We start from the raw sequence: 26,822 nt of genomic DNA on the forward strand, positions 1-26,822 counted from the left end.
TTGCATAGAGGGTTTTATCTGTGGCCAGCAGATGTTTGGGGTTCATGGACTTGAATTTGCTGTGGAAATGTTTGTGTCTTCTTCTGAGGATTTTTCAGGGCTCTGCAAGTCAGAGAAGATTGAAAGTGCAGGTCCGGTGGTGGTCCACGGGGACCGGCTGTGTTTACTGGGCTTCGGGAGTGCTCTGGATGAGGGAGGAAATAACACATGCACAAAATCCTCTAAGGATGCAGAACTGGGAGGATTTGCAAATACCAGAGAGGACAGAGAGGTTAGAAAAATCTACAGGAAACACAAAGGCCCAGTTCGGAAAATGCAAAGCAAATCCATCTGGAGGGGACCGGGGAATGGCAGCAGCACGTTGCGGGTGCTGGGAGCTCCTCGGGGCAGCGGGTCTGGGAAAGGCATTCAGGAGGTGCCTGCTCAAGTGTCCCTCTCATTTAGGAAGAGGCTAGAGGGGCTCTGTCAGGTCTAATCCCTGCTAGCCAGGCTGTCGGAACAGCTCGGCTCCTGCCTGAGCAAGCAGCCAGGTTTTGGCAATGCCTGCGGCTTAGCAAGCGCCGAGCTCTCCGTGAGGACGGCGAGCGGCGGCTGGCAGGAGCCCGTCGAGCTGACCGGGGTTTCTGGCTGCGGCCTCATGGTCTCGCAGCTGCTTTATCCCACGGGCGCCAGCTGGGATTGCAATCCCCAGGCTGAAAACGCTCCCTTCAGCTGCAGGGTGCCACCTCTGGGCTCCCATCCCAGCCCCAGGGCCGTGAGGGCACCTCGCTGGCACCGCAGGGGTGTAGTGGTGTCTCTTGTGCTAATTGCCGTAACTGTCCCGAAGGGCAAAGGCAGTACGAGGGGCAGGGAGTGTGAATAATAATAATACAGAGAAACGCTACAGGGAAATAATTTCAGCTCTTGGTGGTGGAGTTGAGCAGGGGGGACCTGCTCTCACGCTGACATCCCTGGCCAAAAGCCCAATTAATTTGGGGTGTGCAGGATGAGGCTTTGCTGCTGCAGTTTCTGATGTGTCACCCTTGTGCTGCCTTATGAACCCAGCAGGGCTCAGCTCTTCTCCCCAGTTCCCCACGTGCTGCAGAACCCTCGGTTCACGTGCAGGAACTTTTGTCCCTGCTGCCAGCTCGTGAGAGCCAGGGTGATGCTGGTGGTGGGGATGGTTAAATGATCTTTTCCAACCTAGATGATTCTGTGATGTGCCTGGACCATCTCCATCCCTTTAGGCAGCTCCCAGGGAAGCAGCCTCTTGTGAGGGGCAGCCTGAAGGTCACCCAGGGCAGTGGGAGCGGGGAAGCTTTATGCAGTGTGGGGGCTGTGGGAGAATTAAAAGCAGATTGATTGGGCCTTAATAGCTCTGCCATAAATTCCTTCTCCAAAAGCTGTTTGAGAGCAGTGAAACCCTGGTGTTCCCGGAGCTCCCTTGCTTATTAAACAACCTAATGAAGTGATTTGATTAAAAGCAGGGAAGTCTTTCTGGCTGCCCTGGTGCTTTGTAGCAACCTGGGATTATTGAAACTGTTACTTGGGAGATGCTGCACTTTAGGATGCGCCTTGTTAACTATAGCTAGATTCTGATTTTGCAGTGGTTAATTGCTGTGGTGGTTGTTTATCACTTGGCTTGTGGGAGCGCAGGAGAACCCCAGGCGTGTGCCTCGATGCCCAGCCAAGGTGATGGGCTCGAAACCAGAGATGCAAAAATCTGTCCCTCTCTGCTTTGCGAGGCTTGGAGCTCAGGGGTTAAGTGACTTTGTGGAAAATAAGAACCAGAGCCAGTGGCAGAGTTTCTCCTATAGAAATGCTGCTGTTCGGGCCTGAGCTGCAACTGCAGAGCAGAGAGTGATGGATGTCCCGGGAGGAGCGAGGGAGATGAAAGGAATGGGTCGAGCAGCGACTGCGAAGGCTCTGGCACCAACTGCTGCTCTGCCTTCGATGGGAACCGGCATCAAGTGGGATGGGCAGCTGCTGCCAGGGGCTCCTCTAGTACCAATAATTAATAGTAACAGTAGTAAAAAGAGTTGGTGAAGGGAGAAGAGGAGAGTCCAGACTGTGGAGGGAGAGTAGGAAGGAGCAGCATGAGTAACAAACATAAAAAGAGAGGAGGCAATGTGACCTCTGCAGATACACAAATTACTCAGCTCCTTCTGGCTGCATCAAAGATTTTCTGACTCACCAGCCTGTGAACTTAACCCCTGGATCTCAGGCTGTGCTGGCAGACTGCTGGCGGGATGCAGGGAGGTGGCTGCTCTGGCTCCTCACCCGTGTGGGAGCGTGGCAGGGGACTGCTGGACATCCCCCATCTTCTTTGAGGCGAGGAAGGCTCCAGGTTCCCCCTGGGCTTTGGGGACATGGTGGGTTTTCATGGGGACCCCGGGACTGAAGAGGTGGAGGGATGAGGATGGAGGTGAAGGGATGAGGTGCTCGCTCCCAAATCCTGCACCTTGTTTGCCCCCTCTCCTCCCTCCCAGAGCCTTGGGAGCTACCTGCGGCTGCCTGGGTCCAGGGGATGACCAACAGGCTGTGGTGGGATCTGCCTTCCCAGATTCACCATGCAAAGCTCCAGAAAACCCGCTGGTTTAGCCCAGTCCACACGTCCAGCTCTGCTGGGTGTGGAGGGTTCATGTGCAGCCTCCGGACAGCCCCCATCCTCCCCTGTTCTCCCTCCTCAAAGGGGTTAAACCCTCCCAGACTTGGGGCTGTTGCTCTCTTACACCCGTCTGGAGGCATAATTGGAACCAGGCTGCTGCTGAGCAAAGCTACTTGGTTGGAGAGTGTCTGAACTGCTTCGCCCCTCATTGAACCTGGCGTGAAAAAAGGGAGAAAGACCCTGAGATGCTGATGGGCATCAGAGCCTGTCGCCCCTATTCCGAGAGCAGGTCCAGAGGGACACCATCATAGGAAACTTTCTGCTCCCTCTCACCCCAGATCACCTGGAAAAACAGGAAAGGAAAGACGAGAAAGATATTCCAGCAAAGGAGGGAAAACAGCTGCAGGAGGCAACATAAAGGCTGTGCCCATGGAGCTGTGCCAGGGAATGGCTGGAAAAGGCTGGGAGCAAGCAGGGAGAGATAAGGGATGGAGCTTGGCTCAGTGGAAAATACGGGAGAAGCTTGATTTATTTGTTGCTTCCCTTCATCTCCTTTGCTTCCAACTTTCATCATGGTCTGTGAAGAGTTTATCTTGAAGCTTGTGCAATGACTGGACTGACTCCACACAGGAACAGACTCAGAGCAAAACGATCGCCAGTAAAACAAACCTGGAGCCTGACCTGGGCTGTGATTGATAATCCTGACTATCGGGCCTCTGGAGTTTGTTTAAACCAAGCTGGGATTTTCACCAAGACAACTTTCATTATGAGATTTCCTGTGCTGCCCGAAGGGGCAGAAACCTCGTCAGAGCAGCCTCTCCCCGTGCGTTGCCTTTTCCATTTCTGGGCCGTGGTTGATCTCTGTTTAAAAGAAGAAAGTGAGAGCAGCGACTGGAGCTGGACAGGATTGGGGGTTTCAGTTTCACTGGAAAGGCCCCATATTCTGCTTTTTTTCCACTCCAAAATAATACAAAAACAAAAATAAGATTTTTCCCGTAAAACAGAGCGGTTGGAAAAATTTCCCTTGGAGTTGAGGAAACATTATTTTTTTTTTCAATACAATCAAAATATTCACTCCTATTTTTACCTTCAGTATAGTCCTTAATGGGAAATCGAGACTCTTTTTTAGGGATGCGGTTTCACCTGCACTTGATAGTTTTTGCAGTGCTTGGCTCCCTGGGGGATGCGTGCTGGGAGCTGCGGGGTCTCTGGGTTCTTGGCCAACCTCTGTCCCCCTGAAGCTGCTGCCCTGTTTCGAGGCAAAGGCCAAAGGAAGGGAACTGAGGGATGTTACCCAGCACCTGTTCCCACTTTCCCCCTTTGCTGCCGGAGCCCTGCCAGCTCATGCCCCCAAAATGGGAGCGGTGAGCCCCAGCATCCCAGACCTGAAAGTAACGGTCCTGGTGCTGCTCCTTCTACATGGGGGTTGCTGAGTCCCCTGTCCAGGGTGAAATGAGGTGCCCACCTCCCCTTGCGAATGGCCGAACAGATTTCTGCTCCATCCCTTTGCACAATGAGCCCTTTGCACAACTGAGCCTCAAATATTTGGGTGATGAGTGGCCAGACGAAGCCAAGGGAAGGGCTGGGTGATGAGTCCATGTTCTGGATGATTCCCAGCTCTACCAAGCTTGGGGATGATCCGGGGTTAATTACAGCCCTGCTCTTCTCCAGGGTGGAAGGAAAGTGTTTGTGGGGAGGGGGGTGTGAGGATACTTGGAGGTCATTGAAGGACTGTTCCTGGAATGGTTTTGGAAATCTGATGCTTCCCTGCTCAACAGCTGACCACAAGGAAGAGATAACTCTTCCCTGCAAGCACCGTGTGTCCTGCTGCAGGGGAGGGGAGAGGGCTGGATTCACCCCCTGCTCCTGGCTGGGCATGCTGGGCTCTCAGGCATGGCCAGGTGTGAGAATGAAATAACCCAGCTCAGGGAAGGGGGAAAACCCCACCAGGTGTTTCTTGAGGAGGGAAGAGACCAGTTTCCTGTGGGATCTTTATTCCTTGAAAGAGGTTGAGAGGAGAAAATGAAGCACTTGCTTGTGAAGGGGAAAGCAGGAGAAAGGATGCTGAGCAGAGCAGATGGTTTTGTAGTGAGAGCAAGGGAGGCAGGAAGGGTCGAGGGCGACCACTGCAGCCTGAGTGTGTCCGTAGGTCTGGAGGGAGGGGGGTAACTCAGCAGGAGGGGTGATGGGTGAGGGCAGACATCTGTGTGGGAAAGCACAGATGGAAGCTCGGTGGGGTGGGATGTTGCCCGGGACAGGGACAGGCAGCTCTGCCAGCTGGGCAGGACATGGGCAGACGGGGTCTGTGACGCAGGACCTGGGCGAGGAGCTGCGGAGGGACGGGTGCCTGCAAGGGTCTGGCACAAAGGTTCGAGAGATGGATTAAGTCAAAGCCCCTGGCAGCTCTTAGCAGTTAGAAAAATGAGCTGAATTTATAGCTGTAATATTTGGAGCAGTTTCTGGGTATCTCTGGGGTTTTGACAGAGGCCTGTTTTCTACTCACACACTGCCAAGTAATATAGGCAAATCTGCGCCGGGTGTAATATGCAATAATATAACGGGGCCACGGAGATTACTGCCCAGATCAGGCCTGTGCATCCATCATCCCGGGTCCCTCCGGCCCATCTGTGCTCTCTGGTTTCACCTCCCCATCACACATGCACAGAGGAGGAGGACACCAGCGTGGGTGACCTTGGGGACCGTCACCGTCCCGTGCTGTCGGGGCAGCTCACACGCCGTGTGCTCAGTGTGGTCTCACGTAGGAGATCCCCACCCGAGGCGTGTGGCTCTGCCTCCAGCTCAGGACATCTTAACTGCTTTTGGTGACTGTGGCTGAAATGCTTCTGGAGTTTTTTTGGAAATGCTGGGGTTTTCCTGAGGACAGTTGAGTGGGCAAGAGGCTCGCTGTAAGAGCTCCTGTGGCTCCTACAAGGGACGCCGTTGTGTTTCCATCAGGACAATGCACTGCTATATTGCCGTGCTGTAGAAGCTTCTCCGTGATATTTTCCTCTAACACAGGAGGAGAATATTTACTAATAGAAAAGAACAATTACGAGGGTCTCTCTGACCATGCCTTCTCCAGCAGGGGCTGCTGGCCAGCACTGCTTTTACCGTACAGGTCTGTTAGCCCTAAATCACACCAACTAATTTCTCCAAGGGGGAGCATCGCCATGGACCAGGCCCCCTGCGGCTGTGCCTTGTCCCCAGCTGAGGTGGTGGGTGTCCCCTGCCCAGGGAGTGCAGGGGGAGCAGCAGTTGGGCTCACAAGGCAGCTGATGTCATGCGAGAAAAGTATCCGGCTGGCTCCTGCCTTCTGAGAGGAAAAATACTGCTCCAGGAGGAGGAGGCAAGGATGAAGGCCAAACCCAAGGGAGGACTAGACACGACTCAGGTGTTTCCATTGCAAACAGCAGCTCGGCGGCAAAGCCCAGACAGTGCGAGGGAGGTGATGGAGGCTCTTGGCTTGGGGCACTGCTGCAGCAGCCAGAGGGCTCAGGGGGCACCTACGTGGTGGGGACCCCCTGCTTCCACACCCACAGGGGCTCCCCAGTGGCACAGTGAGCCCCAGCCAGCGGTGACAGACATGTGTCACCCAGAAAGGCAGGGCAGGTGTCCACGGCAGCTTGGCGACTCCTTTTCTGTGTCCCCAACGCCTTTCGGATTGCCTGTCTTTGTCCTCACTGACTCCTGCCACCCCCATGTTCCCAGTCTCCCTATGTGTGGCCAGACCTTCACATATTTTAACATGTATTTATTTAAAACCTTACCAAACCCTTGGCCTGAGCGGCGTCTTGTGGTGATGGGTCCCACCGGCTAATTGTGTGTTCGGCTCGAAATATTTGCTTTCATGGTTTCCAGCGCGCTCCATTTGGAGTTTTATTGAATCACCCCCTTGTTCTTGTTTTAACCAACACTGGCAGCTCTTCCCACTGATGAGCTGACACCAAAACCCCTTCCACCATCAAAAGTGCTGTCGTGGCTGGAGGAAGCCTTGCCGGGGCCGTATCCCCCCATCCTGAAGCGTGTTGTGCCTGGCCGAGCCCGTGGGAGACGTGCCGGGGGGTTGCAGCTACCTCTTGTTCTGTGTGAATAGTGAGGAGGAGAGGGGAAAGCTGTCCTCTCTTTCACTAAAAGCTAAATAAAGTGTGGCTGCTGGTGGGCAGCCAGCCGCAGAGGTCAGGGTGCCAGCACGGGGCCATCTGCAAAGTGCTGTGAGAGAGCGAGAAGGGAGCGAAGCATCGTGGCGAGCGCGTGGGGCCGTGGTACGGCGTGTGTCCTTCCCCCTCTGTCACCCCTGAGGGACTTGGGGTGCAGGCAGTCCCTTCTCCATGTTGGGGGGCACCGGGGAGCTGCTGGCTGAAGTTGTCAGCCCTATCCCGCTGTGGGGCACAATGGGGGGGGGGGGGTGTCACCCTTGGTGCCATGTCCTAGTGTCATGAGAAGGGCAGAGGAGGTGTAAAGTGGGTCCCCAAATTGGCACCATTTACCCCTTGGGGTAAATTGCTGCCCTGGGGGTGTAAGGGGTGGCAGTGGGGGAGCAAAAGTGATCCCAACCCCGCTCCAGCTGCAGCCTCTGGCTGGGAGGTGAGGGATGTGCTGTCCCCAGCTGCTCGGGGGGGGGGCTGGCAGGGGGTCCCCCTGCCCCTGGCCACTCTGGGGATGCTGCTGCTGCTTTGTGCTGGGGCGAGGGAAACCACCAGCCAGGAAAACTCCTTCAGTCAGCTCCAAAATGTTTTGTTCCCAGCGCGATGTGCTGCTAAACCCGTCACCGATAGGAACTGGTTCAGTGACAGGTCAAACTGCGGGAGCTAATAAGGAGCGGGGAGAGGACGTCCTCGCTTTCCAAGGGCTGGAGCGAGGTGGCCGGCGCTGGGAGAGCTGGATGTGCTGGAGCCTTGCAGGGTTTCTTGCAGACCTTCGGGGAGAGTGGGTGCAGGAGGCCTGCTTCTCGCTCCCAAATCGGTTCCCTGGACACGTGCCTCAGTTTCCCCCTCCACAAAGTAGGCGGCGGGATGCTGGAGGCAGCTTTGGGATCAGCAGCTGGGATGTGACCTCCGAGATGGAGCTGTGTTACTGGGGGAGGGTGCAAGTAACCGCTTCCTCAAGAACAGCCCCACGGCAAAACATGAGCCCTGGGAGCCTCCCTGGGGACCCTGGGCTTGGAATCGCTTTGTCTTTGCTTCTTTAAAACATCAGCCCTAATATCGCATGAGCAGAGGGATGAGACTTTTCATAACATCTCTGTACTGTGCCTGGAGCTGCCCAGCTGGGGAATAACGGGGGGCTGTTTTCTCCGGGGGTGCAGGGGCACGTGGTGCACGAAGCCAGTCGGGATGTCACTGGGCTTTGCTGGCTCCAAGCTTGGGGGCTACAGCCTGGCAGAGAGGGCAGGGGCTGTGCTTGGGGAGTGGGGGGACCCCAGAGGAAGGAGGGGCCCCCGTTTCCCACACCGCTGCCCCACGCAGCCGCGGTTCCCAGGGCCCCGTGGTGATGCTCGGCCCCCGGCGCTGCAGCCGTGAGCTGATGTGCTCAGCAGCCCTTGGCCCCGCTGCCAAGAGCTAATAAGCGGCTGCTCAGCCTTGCAGGGGAAAGAAAAAAAAAAAAAAAAGGGGGTTTTGGACTTCTCTCCCTCGGAGAAATGAGTCGGATGATTTAATCCACGAGAAATGTGAGGTTTGATGAATTCTGTATCCCCTCCCTGTGCTTAAAGCAGCCATGAGAATAGCACAGAAGATGGGAGGTGGGGTAGGAAGGGACTGGGGGGATGCAGAGCAGGCTGGGGGGGCTCGGTGGCCGTGGCACAGAGCGAGTGGAGCTGGCAGCCATGCTACAGCCACCACTGGGGACAGAGCCTGCTCTGCTGTCACCCCATTTATGCCAGGCAGCGGGGCTGGGGTCCCCGTGTGTCATGGTGCCAATCCCCCACCGTCGGGCTGGTCCCTGTCACAGAGAGCTCCAACCCCCGCCTTCCACTTTGCCTTTCACTTGGTGGGGACCAAGGCCCCTCCTGGCTGCCCCGGCAATGAGTTTGCTGGGTCTCAGATCTTCTTGGAAGGACTGCTCCTTCCCTATGGGGAGACCATTGCTTCCAGTTTCTCCTCTTTCCTGGGCAGACTGGGAGGATGGGGGTGATGGAGTGGGTCCCATCAGGCTGGGGAGGGGGTGAGGACAGCCGTCGGGGCTGGGATGTGAGCGCTCTCAGACTGGTGTGCGTCAGCCCCTCCGTGCCAAGGCTGAAAAGAAATAAAAATAAAAGCTTTGCATGACTGGAAATACTATGGGTTGTGTAAACAGAAAAGGCAGCTGGCTCTGTGGCCCTGCGAGTGCAGAGCTCCCTTCTGCCTCAGCTGCCCCTGCAGATGATGGGGGATGTGGATCCCCCTTTCTCCCCTCCCTGCATCCTCGGCTCAAACTGTGATGGGGGGCAGGACTGGCTGCCAGCTGTGCCTGATTCTGGGGCAGGAGCTGCTGGGCCCATCCTGATTTAGACTGGCTCGTGGCGTTTGCTGGCTCCTCACACCGTGTCACGTCTCTGGCAAAACCCGAGCGGAAAGGGGTTTACGGCTGCGGGCGGGAAGCTGAGGCGCTGCGGTGGGGTTCGTGTTCCTCCACTGCGTCTGCACCGGGAGCCAGCGCCGAGGGCGAACAGCTCGCAGGCGTTTTCCATTCCCTAACCCTTCCCTGGCTGCCACAACGCCCGGACTTGGGCACCCGGCACACGAGGCTCTTCTCCAAGGGAGATTTGCCTGTAGGTTTAATGACTGAAGCAGCAGCTGTGCTCAAAACAGGGGTTATTTCTTGGTTTTCCTCCCTTCTCTTTTAAACACCTGGCTGGGGCAGAGGTCAGCTGCCTTTTCGGCTGCATTTCTTACTGAGGAGCAAGTGCAGCTTGTTCTCTCCAGCCTGGCCCTGTCTCTGTCCACCTGTGCTGGTGAAGCTGCGTGTCCTGGCCCACGGGGGTTTTGCTCCCTGGTTCAAGCAGTGTGAGATGCTCAGGGATGGATGGAGAGGCCAGGCCATGCCTGGGAAGAAGGGACATATCTGCATGGAAGGGATGCAAGCAGCCGCCGCCTCCTCTCGCCTCCCTCCCTCTCTGTGTGCTGGGATCCCTGTGCTGGGGTGACCAAAGCGACACAAACACCCTCCCCGGCCAAGCACCGAGTTGAACCCGCACGTCCTCACACCTCCGGAGTGTTTGGGGCTGGGGGCTGCTTTGTTCAAAGTGGGATTCGAGTACCTTCCCCATGTCCCCACGGCAGCCACGCTCATGGAGCATGTTCCCAGCTGTTTCCAGATGTTTGCTGGAGATGCAAACGTGGGCACGGAGCAGGCACGCTCTGCCCCTGCCCCACACGCAGCTCTGGGAGGGAGGAAATGCATCATGCCGCGTCTCAGCAACGTGAGAGCAGGATCTATGCATTACAAAGCAACATACTTTTCCCCTTCGCTCACTTCCCCCTCCAGAGCTTTGCTGGGAGCCAAGTGTTTCTCCCAGGCTCGTGGTGACGCTCTCCCAGCTCTCTGACTCTTGTGTGCGGAGGCTGCTGTGTGCTCCCCCAGGGGTGGAGGGGGTGCAGCCCGAGGCTGGGACAAGCAGGAGCCTGTCCCCGGCTCCCAGTGAGGTTTGGGGGAAGCTGAGTTTAATTTTCCAGGCTGGTGGCCACCCAACACCAGTGGCAACACCCTGCGGTGGGGGAGGCATGTGGAGCCCTGGGAGAGCTGAAGGGCAGCCCAGCACCCTCCTGCCACAGTCCCAGGGGAACGGGTCCATCCCAAACCACCGACCATCGTTTTGGGGGGACCTCTGGGCTCCCCGTGTCCCTACTCAGTGGCCCCACGACACCGTGGCTGATGATGGAGAGCGTGGCTGGCTTGCGAGGCTTTGCTGCCAAACGCCTGAGATTTGATGTTTTGCGTAGAGCACACGCTGCTCTGACCAAGTGGCCGCAGGGGCAGCTTGGATTTCCTGCTGCTTTTTTTTTTTTTTCTTCCCCCCCCTTTCTGAAATTCAATTTTTTAGCTCTCCAAAGGGAGTTTTAAGATCTGCCTGTCAGAAAGAACTGCTGTGCTGTAAATCATCTTGTGCAGCACCGAGCGCAGCGGAGGCTCGGCTTGGGATGGGGTGGCTGATGCTGGGATAACATAAAGAATAAGCATCTCCCTCTGGCCAAATAAACATTTTAAGCTGTGATTCCTGAGGAGTCCAGGCTGTGGTGTGGGGCAGGCAAGCCTGGTTTGAAGACAGCCCTTTGCTTGGCTGTGTTTGAGAAGCCTCCTGCACTGCTTTGCTCTGCAAAATTCCCCTTCTTGAAACCCCTGGGGCTGGGACCGCCAGCTCTTGGCATGCTGTGATGTCCCCCAGGGCTGTCCCCTCCGGGGTGCCCCTGGCCGGGAGGAAATGGGGACGCTGCGATAGCCTGAGCTGCAAAGAGCCGGGGAGGCTGCGCTGTCAGAAATCAATGTGAGGAGGTTCAGGGTGGGACCTTCTGCCAGGAGAAGGGAACACGTGTTTTAACCATACCTGATATGAGCCACTCGCACACAGGAGCACCGTGATGTGGTGCACAAGGCTGGGATGGATGGGAAAGGATGAGGAATGAGGGTGCTCGCTGTGTCTAACATATTCCAGCTGGACATGATGGAGCCACTGGTTATAATGGGGGTTTTTTGCTCCCCTTAAACCCTCTGCTGTCTCATGTCTGTGTTTCCTCATTTGGGGTGTCTGCATGGCTGCCATTGACTCCCTGCCGGGATGGCTGGAGTGACCGGGCCATGGCTGGGTGCCGAATCCTCGCTGTGCCTGACGGGCTGGTGGGATGCAGCCTCTGGGCTCGCTGGGGACCACATTCCTCTGTGTTTACCCACTCGACAGCCGTCCCTCGTGTTGCCCTTGGTCGAGACAGGCCGTTCTCGCAGCCCTGGCTCTGTCTCCTGGTGCTTTCACGCTTAAACATTTCCTCTCCTACCTCCGCCAGACCAAAGTGGTATTTCTGTTACAAACCTCTGCAGAACAAACAGGCCATGGCTAGGAAAGGGGATAAACTGAAGGGACATGGCATCAGGGGACCAGCGATGACTGGGATGCTGCTAACCCTGCAGCAGGGGCACTGCAACTGGGATCTCTCCAAGCCAACAAAAGCCGTGAGAGCAAGTTTACTCCATGGCCACCCTCCGTCATCCTCTTCACTTGCAAGAGCGGAGTCAGATTTTGCTCCAGACATAGAATAAACCGAGCGCGCGGTGCCCAGACCCACGTTCGAGGCTGCAGCCTGTTGCGTCTTAAAAAATTTAAAAGGGCGTCTTTGAAGGTGGATTCGAAACTTGGACACCGAAAGAAATTCCTGCAGGAAGAAAATTCAACAAACAAAGTCCCTTGGCTGAGAGCAGAATTTATACTCACCAGATTTGCTGAAGGTTTTCGTGCTTCCCAGCAATGGGAGCTGTGTTAGCAGATTCGCAGGTCGGACGGCGTGAGGGGTAAGGGCTGGGAGGTGAAACTTTACATGCTGGCATTGCAGGGAGCCTTTTGTGCAAGCAACGGCCCCGTTCTGTGCTTCAGTTTCCCCCTTTCAGTGCCCAGCTGAGTATCTGTTAGTTAACAGGAAAAAACCCCCATGAAACACGTCCCCATGGATTTAGACACTTTTCACTAGTTTTTAAAGCAATTGGCATGAATCTCCAAACTGCATATTCTTTCCCTATTGATTCTGATCCTTCTCCAGCTGGCAAACACATGTCTCCATCTCGACCCTTTGTTTAAACGACGTGAAATACCGATGTGGTTTCTCTTCAGTCCGTTTCCTGGCTTGCACTGGAGCTACCTGCTGGTTTTGAGGCATCCGAGTGCCCCAGCTCACTGCAGGGCGAGGGCTCTGCCCTCGGACCATCCCGCTCCCAGCGGTCAGCGAGCAGCACTCGCCAGCAATACTCTGGTTTTGGGGTGAGGGGAAGGGCACCGTGTTGGGAACAAATATATTTAAGGGTTGCGGGGAGCCCAGGGCAAAGTGGGGGAGGGAACTTTGGGAGAGACTCTGATTTCGGCTGTTTGAACCCGCTGTTGGTAGCCACTGTCAGCCGAATGTGGGAGTGCAGGATGGGACCCTCCTGGGTGGCTGCCAGTAGGGTTTGGGCTGGGTTTTTAATGAGCCAGAGCAGCTCAGGTTTCCTGGCCCCTGCTGCAAATCAGCTTGGCTGGAGAGAGGACTGCTCGCAGGGGGGGAGAGGACCCCCTGAACCCCATGTCTCAGGGATGCCTGGGGTGGGGGTACCTGGAGGAGGGAGATCCCCGTGGCCACTGTGCCCCCCAGGACTCCTCGCTCACGCCTGGGCTGTGTGAGAGCTGTGAATATGCAACAGGTCCCCGGCTGCCTCTGAGCTCCTCAGAGGAGAAATGTCTCCCCTGAGCATCCACCAACATGGGATGCCCCGGGGTCCCTCGGCCGTGTCCCCTCGGTGCACAGCGGTTTTCCAGCCTGGCACCTGGCTGAGGCTCCATGTAAAACCCAGTGGCCTCCCACCTGTGGCCCGCTCGGCTGCATGGCACTTCCGTGGGTCCCTTCCTTTCTCTTTATTAAGTGGCATCACGATTTAAATTAAAGCTTATCGCCAGCTGGGAGCGAATGAACCCTGCATCATGTTTTACAGTGCCATCTGCCAGGCAGGAACAGAGACCCCGGCATGGGGCTGGCTCCCTTCAGCAGGGCTGGGGGGCGGCTGGAAGTCACTCTGTGCAGGTGGGGGACCCGGGTGGGACATCCCCGGGGACAGGCTGGCTGGTGACACACGCCAAGCCCCCGCGCTCTGCACCCCCGTTGCCATTCAGCTGTATCGCTGCAAAACTCCATCCCAAACACACGCTTCTGGAAAACAGGGGCCGTGGCAAGGAAAAGGGCTTATTTAAATTATTAATTAGCTTTGTTTTTAAACACGGGCTCCAAGCAGCCTCCGCAGCAGAAGGAATTGTTATTAAACGCCAGCCCTCCGGCAGGCAGGCCATGTGTGCGCAGCAGAGCCCGCAGCGCTTGGCTGCCAGATAAAGACGTTATTGTTGTCATCGTGCCTCGGTCCCAGCCCTCCGCCTCCCGCGCTCCCACCCACCCTCGGCCAGCGGCTCCCAGGAACAAAACCCCCGTGCTCGGCCGAGGCTCACTCGTGGCGGAGCCGCGGTGCCGAGAGGAGGAGGAGGAGGAGGAGGAGGAGGAGGAGGAGGGAGAAAGCCAGAGAGAAACTTGTCTTGGGGATTAATAAGAGGCAGGAGGAGGGAGAGGTGCACACAGGTAAGCTGTGGGCAGGTGCTTTCCCCCAGGCTCTTCTCGCCTTGCCTGACCCTCCGACCCAGGACGCTGCACTGGTCAACGATGCTCCTGCCCTCTCCATCCTCCCTTACATGCAAAGCAGCATCTGCTCTTCCTATTTTTTTCTCTCCTCTTGTTGGTTTTTCTGTTCTTCCGCAGCTGGAGTCTTTGTTCTTCCCTTTTCTCTCATTGCAAGAGTTTTTCTCGGTGTGGGGCAGGCTGGGGTGGAGGGGGGGAACTTGGGGCTGCAAAGTCAGAGCAAAGTCCCGTGTCTGAGAGCGTTGCAGCTGCTGCCAGGCGCTTTCTACGGGGGGTGAGCGAGGACCCCCTTGTGCCCCCCCACCCCCGACCTGCACTCTCACTCACTCGCAGCCCCACGCATGTTGGGCTCTGGCTCTGCAGCCAGCGAGGCAGATCTGGGGGTTCCGGGGGGGCTGCACAGCCCGAGCCGTGCCCAGGACAGTCCCCTGCCTTGGAAAGCAGCCGGGAAAACGTGCAAGGAGGGGGGGGAGGCTGAGAGGGGAGCAGACCCCTCCGGAGCCAGGACCGCTACCAGGGAGGCTCTAGTACCATCGGGTCTTCCTTGTGCCGAGCACAGGGTCCAACAGATGGGCTGGGGCGGCCTGGGGGGGGGGGGGGGGCTGGGGGTCCTGCTCCCGTGGAAGGGGGGCTGTGCACAGCCGGAGTGGGGAGCAGGGAGCCCTGCCCCGTGGAAGGGACCAGCAACGTGCTGTTTCGAGAGCGAGGTGGGAGAGAGCAGCCCAACAGCACCTCAATGCTTCAGCAAGCTGGTTTTCTGCCCAAAATGTAGGTGGTAAAGCCCTTCTCTCCTTCCCGGCGGGCAGAGCCGTGCCTGGATCACATAGACCATTCCCAGGGCATGTAACACCACTTTTGCTGCCTGGATCGCCGAGATACGAGCCAGCTCCACTCCAGGCAGGCTGTTTCTCGCAGGGAGAGCTGCCGTGTGGGTCCCTCCTGGAGCTGGTTCTTTGTCTCTGCTCCGGCAGAGGCTGGAGATGATGGGAGGAAGCAACAGGGCAGCGACGTTCGCTGAAATCCCAGGGAAAGGGTTTTCTTGCACATCATCCCAAACCCCCCCTTCCGTGTCTGTTTGAGAGCTTTAGGAAAAGCATCTACAGGGCAGAAAGTGGAAATTCATCCCCCTGGCAGCTGTACGCAAAGCATGTGGCACATGAAGGCTTGGAAACTTTCCTGGGAGCCTGGGATCGAGGGCCTGCCTTATGTGGTGCTCGGCCGACAGCATCCCACAAGCTGCCGGAGCTGCCTCCCGGGCAGCACCCTTTCCTCGGCCAGCCCGGGACAGGCAGCGCGGAGCAGAAATGTGGGGTGTCCCCGCTCCCCTGGGGAGGGGGGCGCGAGTGGCTGAGTGTTTTCACCTGGGAAGAGAAAAAAGTGCAGCTGTGGGAGGTTTCCTCTGCCCTTGGGAAGAGGCTGGAGGGAAGGGCTGAGGCTGATAAGGCATCGGAGCAGTTTCCCACCCCTAGAGCCGGGGGGACCAAGGTGAGGTATCTGCTTGGAGGGGAGCAGGGTGTGCGTGGGGGCTAGGCTCAGGGGTCGGGCTGCCGTTGCTTTGGCAACATTTTCTCCCACGATTTGCTTTTGTCTGTGTCCAGCCAGTTCCACCGTGTGTGGCAGAGAGGTCTGCGGGCGAGCTGAGCCGGGAGCAGCCCTGGGAAGGGTCGGGACATGCAGCGAGGGAGTAGGAGGGAGGAATTGCTGACACAGAGAAGGCAGCAGAAAGGTGTTTTCTGCCAGGGCTGCCTTCCCACAGACCCCGCTGCGGGAGGAGGTTGCTGTGGACGCGATGAGCCTTTCGCAATGAGTCTGGTGACTGTGGTACAGTGAGGAAATGCTCCTGGCACGCAGAGGGACGCAGGAGCTGGCCATTGTCGTCTCCATGTCTTGCAGTCCTTGGGCTGAGCCCAAAAGTGTTGCTCGAGAGCCCAGGAGCGTGTCCGAGCTGCTCTCCGGCAGGGTCTCCTGAGACACCCATCCCCTGCGTGGACACAGCAGTATCCACACAAGAAGAAATGCAGCGGGGGCCTCGGCGATGTGCCAGCCCCGAGCCCGGCTGAGCGCTGCCTGCGGCTCCGCTTCTTGCTGGGAAAGTGCTGGGAAAGGGCGAGAAGAGAGGGTTGTTGCATCAGGGCTCTGCTCCCCAGGGGACCCTGGGAATGCCTGGGTGACAGCGTGTCTGCCCCCCCTTCGAGGACAGGCTTGCACTGTATTTAGCACTTTTCCACCATTGCCAGCTCTGGATAAAGAACTCGCTGTTTTAGTTACAGCTGATCAGACCCAGACTCTTGCAGAGACACGAACGGGTTGTTGAGGTGGTTGGGCACGAGGGAAGCCGATGCAAGGGAGCTTTGCTGGCTCCTTTCAGTTATTTTTAGCTTGCTCTCCTTGTTCTGCTCCAACATGCAGGTTCCCAGGCTGGGTGGGGGCATTTTCCAGCCTGGGGGCTGGAGGGATGATGGGACTTGGGGGTCCCAGTGGGCAAGCTGTGAAGGGAGCTTAGCAGGGTTGTGGGCAACGGGCTGGAAAGGATCCCTGGTCCAGCCATCTGGGATTTCCCCCTCCTCCCAAAGCTCAAAGCTCCCTTTATCCCTCCCAGCCCCTCCACAGGACCAGGGGTCCCAGACACATCCGTGATAACTGTCTGGAGCCAGCCACAGCTCTCTGTGTGTCTAACTGCTGCAAGAGGAGGCGGGGAGGGCAGGAGGCACCCAAGGGAGAGCATTGGGACTTCTGCCCGTGACAAATCCCCTCGTGACCTTTACATAGCTCACTCTTGCCCCGGAGGTTGTAATTTTTGCCTGCCCTTGGCACCCGTCGCTGGGCTGGCAGGGAGCACTGCTTGGGAGCTGTGGGTTAGCGAGATGCAGCGCAGATAAACGTCTTGGAAAGCAAACGCGAATGGCATTTGGGGCTGGAATTTCCAGCTGTTGTACCGAATTTTTGTCAATTGTAATGGGGTGACTGAGGGAGCAGCTGCCTCTTTCTGGGAAAAACCCTGGGCTGGCATCTGTTGGGTGCTTTGGACTTGCACCCAGGCCAACTGGTCAGCCCAGCCTGCAGCTCAGGAGGTGTCTGAACTGTTTTTGTCCATGAATTGAGCCTTTTCTCCACACCAGGCAGTTGGTTTCCTGAATGCATTCATTGCTTCATGGTTTAACTTTATTCCAGTTGCACGGATTCCTTGTGGGTACCCGGGATCCGAGCTGTCCTGTCCGTCGGGGAGTGGTGAGAAAGGTCGAGTGGAGACATTTGCAGTGCGGGCCCTGTGCCATGGCTCTGGCCGCGGATTCGGCAGCCGGTGCTCGTGCAGAATCAGGGTGTGGGATTTTGAAATCTGTCTTCTTGCATTCACGCCAGTAAATTCAACTGCATGAAACTGGATGGAGAACAGACTGCCGACTGTGTCAGGTTCCAGGGAGAGCTGGCTTTCAACCTTCCAGCGTGTTGGAGGCAATTGTAGAGCTTGTGGTGGCCCCAGGTTTGTCGCACCCCCATTATTCTGGATGCAGGGCTGTTTCAGGGACCGCTGGCTGTGAGCTGGTTTCCTGCAGATTGTTTGGAATCGGGTCCTGCTTTCCCGGAGCGGGCTGGGGAGCAGTGGGCAGAGCCCCTGCAGGGAGCTGCAGCTTTGCAGGGGGACCAGCAGCGGAGAAGGGTGGTGGCAGTGCTGGCTCTGCCAGGCTGCAATGGGCAGGGGGGCTGTGGCAGTCCCCGTGGGGGGACTAGCAGCGGGTTGCAGGCGGATACAAGGGGCTGCATCTGCCTCCTGACACTTTCCTTCTGTGATGAGAAATGCCACATGATGCTGCTGCTCTCCAGCCTGAATTTCTGGCTCGCTGACTATTTCTGCTATATGCCGAGTCCCTACACATCTGCGGCGTTAAGGCCTCATGTGAAGGGGATGGCGCAGGCTGTGCAGGACTCTGGAAGGGCTGAGAGCTCGGCCAGCTCTCGAGAGCAACGGGGTGACAGCTCTGCCCTGTCCCCCACCCTCCCTGTGACATTGCCCATGGCAGCTGCTGGGTGGCCCAAGCTGAGCATCGCCCCGCGAGCGCCCGGATCGCAGCGTGTCCTGGCTGGAATATCAGGTCCCAGCTGCCTCCTCCCCTCTGCAACGGGCCAAATGCAGACCTCAGCCCCCACCGCTCCCCCGGGCATTGTGGGTGTTAAAATCCAGGTCTGAGTTTTGGAGCAGAGGCAAAAGCCCATGGAAAGGTCTGGGACAAGGTGGGGGGAGAGCCACGTGCAGGGAGGGACGTGGCTGGGAAAGGAGCAGGGTGCTGCGGAGCCAGGGAGGGGACTGCACGTAGAGCAGCTCCCTGTCACGAATTTGCCCGTTCTCTGCAGCCCACCGTTGAATCTGAACTCTTACAACACAGAAGCACGCACGTACATCCCCAAAGGGGACTTACTGCAGCACTGCTGAGCTGAATATCTGGCAGCATTCGGGCCCCGTTGCTCTTCCCTTGTTCCTCCCTTCCCCCAGCAAGATGCCAGAGCTTTGATTGAAAACAGCAGGCATGTGAGGCTCGTAGGGTTAAACAGAGCCAGATGGGAACGGAGTGAGACAAAAAGGAAAGTAACAGGCTGGGCCTGGAGGGGGGGCGAGAACAGGATCTTTTCTTGGAGAAAGTCAATTACTTGGAGCCCCAGGAATGCGTGGGATCGCTTCAAAGGGAGCCGGGCTGGCACAGCCCTGGGAGCAGTGGCCCACCGAGGGGCCTTAAGGGCATCCCTGGGTGGGATGTGGACCCCCATGGGCAGCTGTAAGCAAAAGGGGGTTGGTGTGGCAGGGGGTTACCCCAGCAGTGTTGGTCTGTGCTGTTTGCTGGTCAGATGAGGGCTGGGGGTATTTCGCTGCTGCTGCCCAAAGACAAACGTGATGTGTCTGGCTCAGCCCTGCCTGTTTGCTGCTGCTGTTTGGGGCTGGCTGCGCCCGTGGCACTGATGCTCCTGGCCCTGTGGCCACAACAGCAGCGCTGTGCAGTGGCAAGTTGTGAGCTCTGCTGTCGTGTTGCATGGGAGAGAGCAATGAGCCGGGGGAGCCTGATTTCTCTCCAGCATCAGCATCACCACCTCAAGGCTTCTGCCCCACACTCCAGTCCCAGCAGCGCTGGCTCCCACAGCAGACGCTCCGTTTCCCCAGGAGATCCCTCTTCCTCTGAGACTCTTCATCTTCCTCCCTGTCTTCCTCCCTGTCTCATCTCACTTCGTTCTCTTTCCCACCCTGGCTCTGCTGAGCTCCTCCATCTGCCTCACTGTGCATCCAGCTCAGCTCTGTTCCTGCTGGGGTGACAAATGCCGCCGGGAAAAGCCTGGCGAGCGCCCCAAGGTATCTGCCCAGGAAACCCACAGCCTGGTCTGCTCCAGCTGGCCCTGGGGAGCGTCAGAGCATCCAAAGCACCTTCTGCACAGGGCTTTGGGGAGCTTGTCTGCAACAAATTGGATCCCTCCATCCCCCAAGGCATCAGCTGGAGAGCTACCAGCAACAGTCTTGCAAGGACGATTGCTGCTGTTCCAGGCAGCAGCAGGGAGGGCAGAGATGGGACCAGCAGCCTTCATGGGCTTGATAACAACCCAGAGAAGAGGGAGAGGTGGTATGTGTAAGGTGTTGGGCTGGTATCCAGGAGAAACTCTCTGGCTAGGGGCAAGCAGAGACCTTGCCTGATCCTCCTGGATCTCCCATTTCTACTGGGACTCTCACCAAATAACCAGCCCAGCCCAGCACCCTGCAGTGGGACTGGAGGTGATGGATGGGTTATTTGGGCAGCACAGGGAGCTGTATAGCCAAACATCCGCAGCATTACCCATGCATAGTCTTGCAAATGCCCATTTTCTCACACAGCCTTGAAAATGGGCTGTCCTGCATTAAAGCCTTGTCCCTGAAGCACAGGGCCATCTATCTTTGCTGCCCCGCTAACTGCTGCTGGCCTCCTGATACTGTTGCGCAGCCAATTTGCTACTGAATCATTGATTTTTTTGGCTCAAGTGCAAAATTAAGCCTAATCCATCCTTTGGGGTGAGGGCACAGTGGTGTTGGGGCTTCTGGGGTGGGTGGTGGGCAGGCTCTACAGGGCAGTGCCGGGGGTGGCGTGTGAAAAAAACCCAAACCAAATGAAAAAAACCCAACACTCCCCCCGCCCATGGCATAAAGCTGAGCCAGAGAGAGGGGATCTCGGTGACTCATGCTCTAGAGAAGGGTTGGATTTAAAGATAACTTCCAAGGGAAAGGAGAGAAAATAGCAGGTTACTGGCAATGGTGTGGGGTAAATTCCTGCCTGTCAGGGATGGGGAAGATGGGAGATGATGCGGTTCCTAAATCGGGCACTTCCTAGCCCACCTCTTCTTGTTGCCTCCCTCAGGGAAACATCTGGACCATGAAGGTGGCCTTCAGATTGCTTCTCCCACTTGTTCTTGTGCTGATCTCGGAGGTGAGCGGGCAGCGGAGGAAGCCTCCAAGGAAACCCACCCGCCCGCCTCCTGAGTTCATCGAGCCCGTCGAGCCCACAGAGCTGCCTCCACCCCTACCACCAGGTCCCCCCTCCATCTTTCCCGACTGCCCCCGAGAATGCTACTGCCCACCAGACTTCCCCTCTGCCCTCTACTGTGACAGCCGCAACCTGCGGAAGGTCCCCATCATCCCGTCCCGCATCCACTACCTCTACCTCCAGAACAACTTCATTGATGATCTGCCGGAGGAGTCCTTCAGGAATGCCACAGAGCTGAAATGGGTCAACCTAGACAACAATCGCATCCGGAAGGTGGACAGGCGGGTCCTGGAGAAGCTGGAAAACCTCATCTTCCTCTACATGGAGAAGAACCAGCTCAAGGAGGTGCCTTCCTTCCTGCCACCCAACCTGGAGCAGCTGCGTCTGAGCAGGAACCAGATCTCCAAGATCCCTGCTGGGGTCTTCAACAAGCTGGAGAACCTGGTGCTCTTGGATCTGCACCACAACAAGCTAAGCGATGGGGTCTTCAACAAAAACACCTTCAAGGGACTCAAGAACCTCATGCAACTCAACCTTGCCCACAACATCCTGAGGAAAATGCCCCCTGGGGTGCCCAGTGCCATTCACCAGCTCTTCCTGGACAGGAACAACATTGAGGATATCCCCAGTGACTACTTCAAGGAGTTCCCCAACCTGGCATTCATCCGGCTCAACTACAACCAGATCTCTGACAAGGGGCTCCCCAAGAACTCCTTCAACCTCACCAACTTGCTGGTGTTGCACCTGGCCCACAACAAGCTCACCAACGTCCCTTTCATCAGCCCCAAGCTGGAGCACCTCTACCTGAATAACAACTCTATTGAAAGTGAGTTGCACTGGCCAGTCGGGAGGCTGTGGTGGGGCTTGGGGTGAGGGGGGAGCAGATGGGCTTGAGGATCGCAAGTGTTTCATTGAAAAAGCTCATTTTTCACCCAGCGTGATGTGAGCCCTTCAAAGGGGGGTGCAGTGGTGAGAAGAGCCAGGGGGTCTTTGTAGGTGAACAAGGCCCTAAGGGGGATGGAGTTGCATGTGGGGAAGGGTGGCCTGAGGATGAGGGTGGTAGCTGAGGAGCAGAGCTGAATTCCCCTTAGCGCTGCAGGGTTTTTCATGTTCGTTGTCATGGGCAGCTCTTCTTTGGGGCCACCTGCCATCTAAATAGTTACTTCTCCAGCAGAGCTCAGAAATAGGGATATTTAAAAAGGAGAGTCTGTGCACATATTTTAAGAACAGATGCCAAATACGCAGTCAAGATGGTTAGAAATAACCCAGCTTAGCTCTCGAGCTGAGCCTTACCGAGGAAGGAACAGGGAGAACAAGGCTGTGATGGAGGTTGTCTTGGCAAACCAACCGGGGCAGTTTCACACCATTCCAGGCAAAGCACTGCAGTTTCATGGGAGAGGTGCTGGCCTGTGAAATGTGTAAACACAGTTAGCACATTCGAGAAGATGACAGACACCCATTCCTGGTCACCCCAGATGTTTCTGCTATTAGAGGTCCAGCAGCCTGCTGTCCTTGTAATCTGCGGGGGAGCAGGAATGCGGCGCCTCTGCCAGAAACCCTCCATGTGCACCGGGAAAAGCGTGCTGGGCTCTTGTATTTCTGGCTGTGGTGGGGTGTATGGGGGCTGCAGGACCCATCCGGGGCATTATTCGCCTGTGAAGCAGCTGCTGGGCAGGACGCTGGTCCCCACACATGGTGTGACACAAGCACTTCCACGCTGCGGTGTTTATTGTGCAGTGACGGTGCGTGGCTTTATATGTAAGAGTGGGCCACTGCCGAAGAGGGGTTTTAAAATCACAGAGTAGCTTTAACGGGCCAGCTCCTGCCCAAACAGGGCACTGAACATGAGCCAGGAAGGGATGAGCAAGAAAGCTTCTCTTTGTAGGCAAGCACTCATCGCGGTAAGGGATGTGATGCCAGGGAGAGGGACAAAACCCTCGCAAAGCCACGTCCCTTCTCTCAGGGAGTCACCGGAGTTGGACACAGTGATGAACAGCTGGTTCAAATGCCAGTTAATCTGCATTTTATTTAAACAACACCAAACTGGAGCCAAGGGGAACCTTGGGGTGGTGACTGCTCCTGGCTTCACACCCACCGGTACCCAGGTCCTGCAAGGGCTTTCCATGGAAAGATGCCTGCGTGGCCATGAATATCATGTCCCAGCTCTTTTTTTGCCTATTTTACCCAGATTTTAGAAGGTTTCAGTCCCTGGAGTTGGGTAACGACAGAAGAATCTCCAGGTTTATTTTCCATAATGCAGACCTTGGAGTGGGGAGAAACACGTGGAAATCCAGAAGCGAGCAACGAGCCGGGTATTGACGTTACCTTCAGCATAACGGCGCTGGAGCGTGTTTCCTTGATGTTTTTTTGAAGGCTTAGGGCTGGCTCGGCAGGTTTCGTGTTTGAAATAATCCCTTTTCTCTCTCAAATGACACTGCATCCCTCACCGTGCTTTGGCTGAACATGACCTACTTCATTTCTGAACAAAAGCAAGATTTCCCTCTCTCTGGGGCTGCACCATCTTCTGGGAGAGGCTGGGGATTCTCCCCCTCGGTAGCAAAGCAACCCCATTTTGGGGTTCGACGGACAAGCAGGCAAGGAGGGGATCTCTAGCATCCCTCTCTGTCTTCCCTTTCTTCTAACCTGCATCCTGCTTTTCCTCTCCTCTCTGCAGAAATCAACGGAACGCAGATCTGCCCCACCTCGCTGGTGTCCATCCACGATTTCTCCCCCTCCGATCTGGATAGTGTGCCCCGGCTCCGGTACCTGCGGCTGGATGGGAACCTCCTGAAACCTCCCATCCCCTTGGACCTGATGATGTGTTTCCGTCTCCTGCAGTCCGTGGTTTTCTAGCCCTGCCCAGCAGCGCACCTCTCCCAGGACTTGGCTTTGCACAGAGACTCAAACCCTGTCTGTGTTTGACACGTGGGACCCTCTTTGCCTCCCTCTCCCCCTGCTCACACCCCGTCTCCATCCCTTTTCCCTTTCCCCCTTTCCTCCCCGGCGATGGCCGTGGACACGCGTGGCATGTGCATCCTTGGGGACCGCTGTCTGCAGGACAGCACCGCGTCGCAGCAGCCATCCCAGGTCGCAGCATCAGCCCGGGGTGGCTGCCATGCTCACCCCAGTTCCCTGCCTGCGGGCCCTGCCTTCTCTGCCCTCACCCTGCCCTGGAGCTGGCTCTGTTCTCTCCCCTTCCACCCGGCAGAGTTTCAGGAGGTTGGATTCGGTCCAAGCCAAGAGCATCACCGGATGGAGCTGACGAGGGAGCCCAGGGGCCACCTCGCTGCGGGACTCGGGTCACAGCATCGCTCGGGGTGGCTGCACCCGGAGAGCCCGCCATGTCCCTGGGGAAAAATCCCCGGTGACGGAGGCGGAGCTGGTGTGCCGAGGGTGCAGGTGGCCACCCTGCAGCCCTGGGGCGTCGGGCGATGCCAGCCGGGCGTACCGGGTGGCTGGGGCAGCAGGATCCGTGCAGCGGAGGGTGGCTGGGGCTGGCACCGACCGGCAGGACCGGCAACGACACCTCGTGGCCACAGCCACGTCCCGGGGCCCCGGGCGAGGGACACGCTCCTCCCGCCTGGGCCCTTCTGGAAGGCTTTGGCCTTGACTCCGCATTGCTCTGGAGGCCGAGGGGCTTATTCCCTCGTGGTGGTGTGAACTTGCCAGGAAGGAGTGGGGAGGGTGTCCAGCACCCTCAGCAATACACCACGCACCCTCCTTTGCAAGACCAGCCCCCTCCCCGGCTTTCATCCCTCCTAGGCTCCCCCCGGCAGCATCAATCCATGGTGCCACAGCCCCTTCCCAGCACCCCGCACCCTCCGGCCGCCCCGTGCTGTGGAGATGCAGGGCTCAGCGCCGCGGCCGCACTCTGCTCCTGCCAGCTACATCCTGCCCTCCCCGAGCCTGTGGGACCCCAGTGGCGGTGACCTGCCCCGGGCACAGGACCCCCCCGGGGGCAGAGCAGAGCCAGGGGCTTTGCAGAGATGCCAGCGGGACACTTAACTCATATTTAGGTGCCTGGGGCCAGATGCTGACGTGGGTGTAAGACCCGTGAGATCTCCGCTCTGCTCTCACAGTCCCTCTGCCCTCCCACCTCAACTCCCATCTCCTGGAAGTTTTACTCTCTGTTGCTTTCTTGAACCAAACACACATGACTGGTTGTGCCTTTTTTTGTTGTTTGTTTTAGAAAAAAAAGGAAAGAAAAAGAAAAAGGAAGAATTACTCTTTTTTTTATTCCCCCTTCTCCCTGTTTTCACATGTATCGCTTCCCTCTTTGATAGCTGTACCTGCATATATAGGGTGTCCGGGTTTAGCGGGGGTTATACTCTTTTTTTCTTCCTGATTCTCAGGATTTAGATTTAAGGCTGAGTGTTAAAGGAAAACAAACAAACAAACAAAAAACTGAAATAAGCATTAAAGCAATAAACCAAAGAAACCAGCCGTTACCTCCTTTGAGTTCACCCACCAAAACTGACCCTTCTCTGAGACGGGCATGGACGGGCACCGTGTCCCGCTCCCTGGGAATGGGACAGGGATGCTCCCCGCAGCCTGGGGACACACCAGCGACCCTGCGAGCTGAGTGCTCCCCCCCTTCCCAGCGCGGGAAGGTTCATGAAACCCCTGTGCGAATTCAGGCTTGTTTTCTCATGATAAAAGTCTCTTCTCCAAATCTTCCTCCAGTGGGCTTTATTGGGTTTGACAGGTTTCAACCTTAAACCCGGAGACCCTATGTATATATTTATATATAATGTGTATATATACTGGTAGACTGTACAGATATATCTAGAGACATATGTAGTTCTCGACTGATTTCAATTTAATGGTATTTTCACTCCTACTCTCTGCAGCAGTGAAAATAAAATGATTCACAAGGGACCCAGCACCGCGGTCGGACCTGCCTCTCTCTGATCCATCCTCATCTTCCTCTCCGTGCAGGAGCTGCCGCTTCATTCAGGACCAGATTTGCTCTGTTGGGGCCAACTTTCCCAACAGCTGGAGCTTGGGAGACCCCAGGGGGTCCCTGCAGTGGGAGGCTGGGGGGCTCGGGGGTTGTTTGTGATGTGCTGTCGCTTGAACTGATGCTGGGTTGGACTCGCAAGTGCACCTGCAAAACCCACAGCAGAGTGGCAGTGGGCAGGCTTATGGAGCATGGGCCTGTCCTAACGAGCACCTCTGCTAATTAAGAGAGCCTGACCTCGACTACAGCTCCCACGGCTGCAGCTGATGGGTGTTATTGTCCCTGCAAGCCAGGTGGGAGAAGCCAATGGCTGTGTGTTGGGGCAGGGTGTGTGAACTCGGGCTGAGCTGCCCCCACGTCACCTTCATGTTCTCAAAGAAGCTGGACAAATGTCCCCAGGGTGAGTTTGCCCCCCGGTGGAGCAGCACTGAGGAGCTTCAGGGCACGTACAGGGGCAGCCGGGGGGAGGAGGCATCTCTCCCACCCACATCAACAAGCCTGGATCCATCCCCAGGGCTGCAGTTGTGTGGGGTGCGCGCGTGTTTTCACACGAGCAGAACGGGTGTAGGCAGCGACTTATCCTTCTGCCCATCGCTGCAGCTTCAAAAAATCTCCTCTCGCTGCTGCTCTCCCCACGTGAATCATGAGCGGAGAGGGAGGACGGCTGTGGGCGCGGGTGCGAACGCATGGGCTGCGGCGTGGGGCTGCTCACGGGAGCGTGCACGCTGGCAGGAGGGGATGCGTGTGCGTGTGTGTGTGTGCGGAGCAGGCACAGTCAGCGAGCTCCCCTTATATTTTTTTGTGCCAGAGAATAAAATCTCCGTATTTTGTAATCGGGGCGTGAATCATGCACTCCTGGGTGTGCATTCACTTGCTGCCTCCCTGGGAGAGTCAGCCCTGTCTCCCGGGGGAGCCGAGCACCGCAGAAAAGGGGGCTCGTTTCTCATCTCCGCAAACAGTTGCTGTGTCACCTTGGGAGTGGGAGCAGAGCTGATGGCGTAGGAAGCCCTCCCCTCATCGCGTGTGTCATGGGGTCACGGGGAAGGCTGGAAACCCCTCTTTAGTGGGGGCTGAGGGGGGCTGCTGGGTGGGCATCAAAGGGGGCTCCTCAGCGTGGTGGGTTCTGGTCTTCCCAGTGCTGGGGAGTAGCTGGGTACGGCGAGCTTGGAGCAGGATGAGTTACTGCTCCAATCAAGCCCCCCCTTAAAGCTGGTGACCCCCCACCCGCCCATTTAGGGGTGCTTGAGCAGGGCCCTCCCCTGCTGTGAGGGTTTGCAACGACCCTTCAGGTGATGCCACACGTGCGGGCGATCGCTGCGGCTGAGGGGCCGCCGTCTCGGGGACAAGGGAAGAAGTGGGCACAAGGATGGACACCAGCTGCATCCGTAGGGCAGCAAAACTGCTGTCCCGGGGACCCCGATGCCCTGGGGACCCTGATGCCCTGGGGACCC

General features: G+C 57.1%; 1 protein-coding gene across 2 annotated transcripts; it reads left to right on the forward strand.

The window, feature by feature from the left end:
• Window positions 1-13,755: 13,755 nt before the first annotated feature.
• Window positions 13,756-25,294, forward strand: PRELP (proline and arginine rich end leucine rich repeat protein). Of its 2 annotated transcripts, none has more exons than XM_074850035.1 (3): window positions 13,756-13,863; window positions 20,286-21,237; window positions 23,086-25,294. In XM_074850035.1, the coding sequence occupies exons 2-3, from the start codon at window positions 20,301-20,303 to the stop codon at window positions 23,262-23,264; spliced, it is 1,116 nt and encodes a 371-aa protein (XP_074706136.1). In that variant the 5' UTR covers window positions 13,756-13,863; window positions 20,286-20,300; the 3' UTR covers window positions 23,265-25,294. The 2 variants fall into 2 exon arrangements, with proteins under 2 accessions (XP_074706136.1, XP_074706137.1); XM_074850036.1 differs by lacking the exon at window positions 13,756-13,863 and adding an exon at window positions 17,189-17,401.
• Window positions 25,295-26,822: the final 1,528 nt, after the last annotated feature.

Source organism: Strix aluco, chromosome 25 (genome assembly GCF_031877795.1).
Source record: "Strix aluco isolate bStrAlu1 chromosome 25, bStrAlu1.hap1, whole genome shotgun sequence".
NCBI classification, from domain to species: domain Eukaryota; kingdom Metazoa; phylum Chordata; class Aves; order Strigiformes; family Strigidae; genus Strix; species Strix aluco.